General features: G+C 33.7%; 1 protein-coding gene across 5 annotated transcripts; it reads left to right on the forward strand.

The window, feature by feature from the left end:
• The first annotated feature begins 1,502 nt into the window (after nt 1-1,502).
• LOC106747887 lies at nt 1,503-6,671 on the forward strand. Of its 5 annotated transcripts, XM_014625882.1 has the most exons (6): nt 1,503-1,580; nt 1,920-2,084; nt 2,303-2,625; nt 3,131-3,223; nt 3,297-3,856; nt 4,916-6,670. In XM_014625882.1, exons 3-6 carry the CDS (start codon nt 2,622-2,624, stop codon nt 5,531-5,533), a joined length of 1,275 nt encoding a protein of 424 aa, XP_014481368.1. In that variant the 5' UTR covers nt 1,503-1,580; nt 1,920-2,084; nt 2,303-2,621; the 3' UTR covers nt 5,534-6,670. The 5 variants fall into 5 exon arrangements, with proteins under 5 accessions (XP_014481368.1, XP_014481370.1, XP_014481372.1 ...); XM_014625884.1 differs by lacking the exons at nt 1,503-1,580; nt 1,920-2,084 and having other exon boundaries at nt 2,320-2,517; nt 2,605-2,625; nt 4,916-6,671; XM_014625886.1 differs by lacking the exons at nt 1,503-1,580; nt 1,920-2,084 and having other exon boundaries at nt 2,320-2,458; nt 2,605-2,625; nt 4,916-6,671.
• Nucleotides 6,672-7,562: the final 891 nt, after the last annotated feature.

Here is a 7,562-nt window from a genome sequence, read left to right on the forward strand (position 1 = left end):
ATAAAGAAAGACTCGGCAGGACTTTCTCTTTCTAACCATCGATAAAAAGTGTCGTAAAATTAAAGTTGCTAAATTAAAATTAAACATTAAGTTACAACTAAACATATTGGAGCAACCTATTGTTTTAACTACCTGATTTCGTACCGTTAATTAAAAAGTTTTCACAGTTATGATACGAAGAAGCGTAAGAGAACTTTTTTTGTGTGCGGTTCTGTTATTTTCAGTCGTAAGAATAATTATTAAAATTAGCATAAATGGCTGTACAAAACTTTCTATGACTCACGATTGACCAGTTTACATAGAGACTTCCAGGATGATTTTCCGCAGGTTTTTTCGTCAAAGCTACTTTAAAAACGTATTAAAAATTGTAGAACTATTTAAAGTCTTTTCATAGATACTGCTTAAGATCCAATTTAATGCTGGAATTCGAGACCATGCTTGGTTTAATGTCCGGCAAGAGCCAAATATCGATTATATCAAAGTGCCGCTAGGCTGCACTTTCAGTTGTATCTTCACGCTTAACAATATTTTAACTCAAATAAATCATATTTGCCCGTCAAGCTAATTTTTGGAATCTTTCTTGCGAACTTTAAAACTTACCAACGGTGGACGCCTTACAGTTACGTCTTCAAAAATTTATAGTAGAATGCAAATGTAGACTCGTTCTCCACTCCGAGTGCCGTGAGTGTAATACTTGAAGTGTAGCACGAATCCGTAATTTCATTGGCCCGTATTTTACACGCGTTCACAGCACGCTAATTAAAGAAGAAATGTGGGCACTTTCAGTAGCGCTTGTATTTTAAACGTGGTATAACAGTGCTTTGTTAGGAAAATTCGATAATCACACATGTTTAAAACAAAATTCCTATTCAGAACTACGAATAAGTTAATTTGTTAATGCGCTAACATCTTTGTAAGAGCGCTCAGAATACAGGCCACTTATAAATTTTTAAAGCCTCCATTGCAAATTCCATGAAACATTAACTGACAAAATTCCAAAACAGATTTGCCGTGGAAATATAATTCCTCCGATCCAAAATTTGGAAAAATGCAGGTACTTGTAGGAAGGGTGTAGCCCAGCCGTTTTTTAGTTCAGCTGAAACGACAATTGTATATCACAAACACTTGGAGGGCCTATTGTAAAATCCAGCTGTGTAGTACATATTTGCAAGAAAAAACCCGAAAATAGCTTTTAATAAAATATGACTTCTCCGAGCTAAAATATTTGAAGTTGCACATACCACGAAAAGCGTAGCTGAACCATTCATTATGACCCGGCATGGGCCAAAAGCAAATCTAGATTTGTCTTCGGAAACCAGTGCATCCAAACTACCGCCTTGTACATGTGCTCGCTTACACCTAACGCGCTCGTTCCTGGATGTACTAAACATATGACGTATTCGGAGTAGAGACACATGCATATGCAACCGTGTTCGTGGTATGTATGTGTAGTACCATCTCACTCCGCCTGACGTTACGCATTTAGTTCAGCCACATTCGAGGCCGAGCGCAGATGGCGTTGAAAACTGTGTCTAATTTTCACAAGAGCGAGTTTGGATCCTGTTACGGCTACGGATCAGGTTTGGATATCAGGATTAGGATTGAGATTGGATTGTAATTTAACTCAAGTTTAGTGAATCTTGCTCTGATTGGCCAAATTTTAATTCAATCTCAATCCCAATCTGTAGTCTGATGCAGGCTTTATGGCTTCTGCTCACAGGCCGCGAAAATGCTTGCCGCGTGGCTAGAAGCGACGCGGTAGTCAATCAACGTGCCGCGAGAACTAGAAGTTTATTGGCTGTTATGTCCTGTGGGCAGAAACCGTAAGCCATATGAAATTGACCAATCGATTGTGAGAAGAATAATCGATTGTGATTGGTCAATTTCTTAAGGCTTAAAGCTTATTACACTCATTGTAGATACGGATTAACGCAACTACATTGAAAAATCATCTGAGCTACACTCTTCTTACTGGTATCCGCGCTTTCCTGCATTTTGGATCAGAGAAATCATACATCTTCAGCAAATCCGTCTGGAAGTATCGCCAGCAAATGTCTCAAGAGATATATATAGAGACAGATTTTGTAATTAGGGTCTTAAAATTTTATAATAAATGAAAATACAGACTCGTACTGAACTGCATTTCAAATTCTCGCTTAAATTAATTATTACGTTTTTCGACTTATTTTCCAAAAAGTCGCTTCATAAAAGATTGTGAACAGTTTTCCCGATTATAAATATCACAAATACTTGATAATTTTTCCGTATTTTAGATACAATTTGAAACTTTTGTGCACGACAGGTTCTCCACGAGAGGTCTCCATCAGTTCCTTTTACCGATCCCGCCCATAGATGAATATATGTGTTGAGTCAGGGGATTCACCAATTTGTAGCTGAGTAAGCTGCATGAAGATAATGTTATTTGCTACGTCAGAAGTGATTTGACCGTCAAACTGTGGCACGTATGCGTAAGAACGTAGTAACCAATAACTTGGTGCAGTTTTTGTAATTCATCTTGTATATTTTTTATTTGTATTTTCATTTGCTTTGAAAGATATTGAAGATATAAAATTGATACAAGCTTTTCTCTTTTGTGCAAAATAGTGTGTGATTTCTGAAAAATGGGTATGAACTATTTCTTTTAATTATAATAGACGTTTCCTGATGGAAATATTTTGATAGACTGAAATATTCTCTCAATCCCTATTTCATTAGTATACGCAGTTTTCCAGTTTCATTCATTAAATTTCATGATATCTAATATTACAAAAATTCTTTTATTACTTTTCAGAATTATATTTTAATTTTCGTTATGTTTCACAGCATTAAAATGAATTTCACAAAGAAAATTATGATACATCTTGAAATATTTATTATATATTTTAATCATTTTTAAATTACTTTCATCACATTGGTCATTGAATTCATCATACTACACCAGTACTCAAATATAAGGAAAGTTAAAGTATACTGTTGAAATTTTCTGAATTTAACTGGAAACTGCATATATTGACAGAATGATAGTAAAATAAGATCATTTGAGACAGAATTTCACTAAAATTTTCAGAATATGTCCATCAGGAATGTCTACACAATACTATTGAGCAATTATATGAAATTCATATTGCAGGTTCCAGTCAGACCACACCAGAACAACATAATACTACTTCTGATTCGAATTTACCGAATAAAAACGATGCAAAATCTGAATATAATCATTCCGGTAAGTCAAGTTTATAATCTATATGAATTAAAGAATTCTTATAAACAATATTTTAATGATTCATCTAAACCAGGTACTAGCAGTCCAAATAATGCTAATTTAAACAAACCTTATAAAAATCCATGTCCAGTGAAATGTAAGGATTGTAATACGTATCCAGTGTTGAATGAACATGTACTATGTGAATTTTGTTTAACGTCTAAGAAAAGATCATTCAAATTTGATGTTCAATCTAATTTTGCAAGCGATGTTTCTTTGAATGAAAAAAAGTATGATCCTAAGACGCAAACATATAGAATTCACGCAAGAAATACAGCACCTATATCTGCTAGATTGCCCTTAATAATGACAAAGAATGATTTTACAATTATGTGGCCTTCGTGGAAAAATAAATTTCTCATATATATGAAGTTGATCGACCAAGCAGAAAACAATAAAGAAAAATGGGGTATTGTGCTCTTGAATCGTTTGGGTCCCGGTGGACAAGAAGTATATAAAACTTTTACCTTTGATAATGATCAAGCAAAAGAAGATATAGACATATTATTTGAGAAATTTGATCAGTATTATACAGTTATAAATAAAAAGAGAAGAAATGGCGAAGATATCGATACATACGTAAATGACTTGAAGGTATGGTTTATAAATGTTTTTTTCTTCATGTTTATAAAATAATTAAAATCTTTTTTAATCACAGATCTAAGTTTTGTCCAGATCAAATTATAAAATAGGATTATACAAGGTAGAGCAACTATTACTACTTTGAATAACTTCGAAAAAAATGTTTTGTAAACGACTAGACGAAGATAAAAAAAAAGTTTACATTTACGATAAATAATCAAAGTAATGACCGTTAGTATACATATGTGCGAGGCACACGGTACACTCGTGATACGTGCGATATATTGTCGCTCGCGAGAGGCGATTATCTGCGATTAGCTGACAACATCGTGTCGGCTGTCGCTAGGCACGCGCGTTATTTTCTTTTTATTGTATTGATATTTTCGTGTCTTAGAAACGCGAGATTAAAAAGAAATCGAAACATCCTCGGGAGCTTCTGAATCCGATTCAGTACGTTTCTGCATAGCTTGTGTGACAGGACGTATTCGTGATCGTGCTACGCGTTGTCGATTGCTCGTCGTCAATCGCAATTTATCCATTGAAATACTCTATAATAACTGCGTGCGGTATTTACAAAGTTTACCGAGTGTTATTGAATTTGCGTTCACACTTTCAATTCTTGTTAACGTTTCTGAGAGTGAGTGCGTCGCGGAACTCTCACGCGTGTGTTGTGCTCCTTCAAGGAAGCAATAAATTGAAGAATCATTGTGTTATTGTTAATGCGCCGTTGTGTTATTTTGAATTGAACTTTACGCTCACAAAGAGACTCTTGTTCACGTGCGCACAACATATGAATGCAATTTCTTTTAAAATTCAGATTTTTCTGCTGCTTTCAAAATTTAAGTATATCCAAGGTAATAATATCGTCTTTACCTTGTATAAGATTTTGTTAAGCAATGTAACAAGAAAGATACACAAACTAAACTTACACAATTAAATTTTTAAGTAATTATAATGTTTATTGCAATTCGCACTCACTTTTACGTCATAGAAAGTTGCGTGAAGAATATTATTATTTCTTTTATTTCGTCATAAACAAAATTGCATATAATGCAATATTTTATCTTCTAGATAATGGCGTCGATATATACGATCGATATAGATGAAGTAGTGAAGAAGAAGATTCTGGAAGAAATACCTGAAAACAAATTTACAAACAGTGCTGTAAATTTGGTGCCAAAGTTTTCATTCCCATCTAGCGTAAAGTCTTTGAGTGTACAAGAAATAACGTATATTTGGATGAAATGTGAAAACGTGAATTTTACACAAAGGGAAAAAATCGTTAATAATGTGGTTAAAAACTGTGACGCTTGTAGTTTAATGCATGTAATAGGAAAATGTCCGGCTAACGGTAAAAAATGTGGAAAGTGTAACAATATGAACCACTATATAAAGAGATGCCCGACTCAATATAAAGATGATTGCTCAAATTGTGGAGATAAACATTACTATCATGAGTGTCCTGCTTACATGAATGTATGCAGCAAGTGTCACAAATCAAATCACTTCTACTGGAGATGCGGACTTAAAAAAATCTTAAATTGCAATTTTTGCGGTACATCGCATATCATGGTTAAACGCGCATGTCCTGCAATAAATAATATATGTTCGAATTGCAACAAAGTAGGTCACATTCCGGAAAAATGTCCGAATGAAACATCGCATCCAGATACGTGCGCCTTGCAATAAATAAATGTTCGAATTGAAACAGAGCAAATCACTTTTTGGAAAAATGTTTGAATGAAACGTGAATTTTAACCGTTTGAGTGCCACGCGTCTCTGCTGTTTCTCCGTCCAAACGTGCCAAGGAGCGCTTTTTCGCTTGTCTTATTCCCCATCCAGAAATGCCAAACGGCGCGATAGCGCTTGTCTTATTCTCTGATGATTGCATCCAAATGTTAGATTGCAATTAAAATTCGTTCTTTTATCAGTTGTCTCATTATTTCATTTTTACCTAAAACGGAATGGTAGCCGTAAAGTCACGCATCGACAGAAGCCGAGCGTGTGCCGGTTATCGGCTTCGCAGCCTAGAACGCTGGTACTTTTCGAGCGAAACAGAAGAAGCGCAAAATCGTTCCTTGGCACTCAAACGGTTAATGTAATATAATAATATTGTTATTTTTGTTTTATATAAGGTGCTTTATCTCCTATTCTTATCTTTAAATTTAACATTAACACTTTAATGGCCGCACGTCTACGCAGTCAAACGTCGCCAGGGGCCGGCAATATTTTTGAAGAATTAATTTTAAAAAACTATTAAAATTCACGAAATAATTCAACATGTACAAACATACATTCATAAATCATCACAGAGAGTGTGGTACTGGCCAATAATCTTCGACGGTAGCATCACACACATGTTGTGTGAGCGGACAATAACAGTTGTTCTGGTTATCACACACATGTTGTGTGAGTTTATTGGCCATTAGTTTTAGTGAGGCCATTAAAGCATTATGTATCTCACTGTTATCTTATCGTGTTATCGTACGTATCTTCACTGCTCTTCCATTAATCTATATGGCAAATTTTGAAATTTTTGACTAGAATATACGTATATTTATAAAAGTATATCTATAAAAATTTTATAAAATGTTGTTACGTGTAACAACTGTATCTTCTTTCCTTTTTTTAATTAAATTTGTAAGTAATGGATATTTTTAATTTTTAAGCAGTAGATATTTTTAATCTCATAATTATGTACTATTTTTTAGTTCGCATGTTGTATATCATTGTATACTATTGTATATTATCATTGTGCACTACTGTATATTATCATTGTACAATATCGAATTTTAAAAATAAAAGATGAAGATATAGATAAGAAAGAAAGAAAGAAAGAAAGAAAGAAACTCATGATAATTGTGATAAGACATATAATCATATTTTATCTTCGTATTCATCGCACAGAGGAGGAATAACCAAGCAAGACTTTTTCTTTGTTCTAATCGTCGATAAAAATGGCTGTAAAATTGAAGTTGCTAAATTAAAATTAAACGTTAAATTACAACTAAACATTTTGGAAAGATCTACTTTTTTTAACTGATTTTATGCCGTTAATTGAAAAATTCTCTCGCAAGACTTACAAATTTTCTCAGCTGTGATACAAAAAAGTGTAAGGGAATTTTTTTGTGCGCGATTTTTATTTTGAGTCATAAGAATAATTGTTAGAACTAGCATGAGGGATTACACAAAACTCTCAGGAATTCTTCTAGTTGACCGGTTTGTGAAAAAAAAATTTACGTAGAGACTTGCAGTATAATTTCTTGCAAGTTTTTTGTCAAAATTACGAAAAAAAATGTATTAAAAACAATAGAACCATCTTACATCTTTTCATAGATATTGCTGTGTATGGACATATATCTACACATAGATACGAGTTTTCGTGCTTTCGCACATTATAAAGCGTAATCTACAATGGGCAGTGGTAGTATATTTATAAGAAGAATAAGAAATTGGCCAATCATATTCGAATGTAAGGAGAATAATCGACTATGATTGGTTAATTCCTTCTCTAATAATTCTCCAATAATTGGTACTCTTCCTGCATATAAACATATATACGCACACACACATACTCCTACTGCCCATCGTAGACCACGTTTTATGTCTCCAAAGTCAAATCTGTGTTTACTCTCGGTTTCTGCCTGCCCTCAGTGCAAGATATTAAAAATGCAATATTAAAAAATTCTACAGGTAACAAATGAATTAGACAATTTCC

The sequence above is a fragment of the Dinoponera quadriceps genome, unplaced genomic scaffold, assembly GCF_001313825.1.
Source record: "Dinoponera quadriceps isolate SergipeBrazil2010 unplaced genomic scaffold, ASM131382v1 scaffold2392, whole genome shotgun sequence".
NCBI lineage: Eukaryota > Metazoa > Arthropoda > Insecta > Hymenoptera > Formicidae > Dinoponera > Dinoponera quadriceps.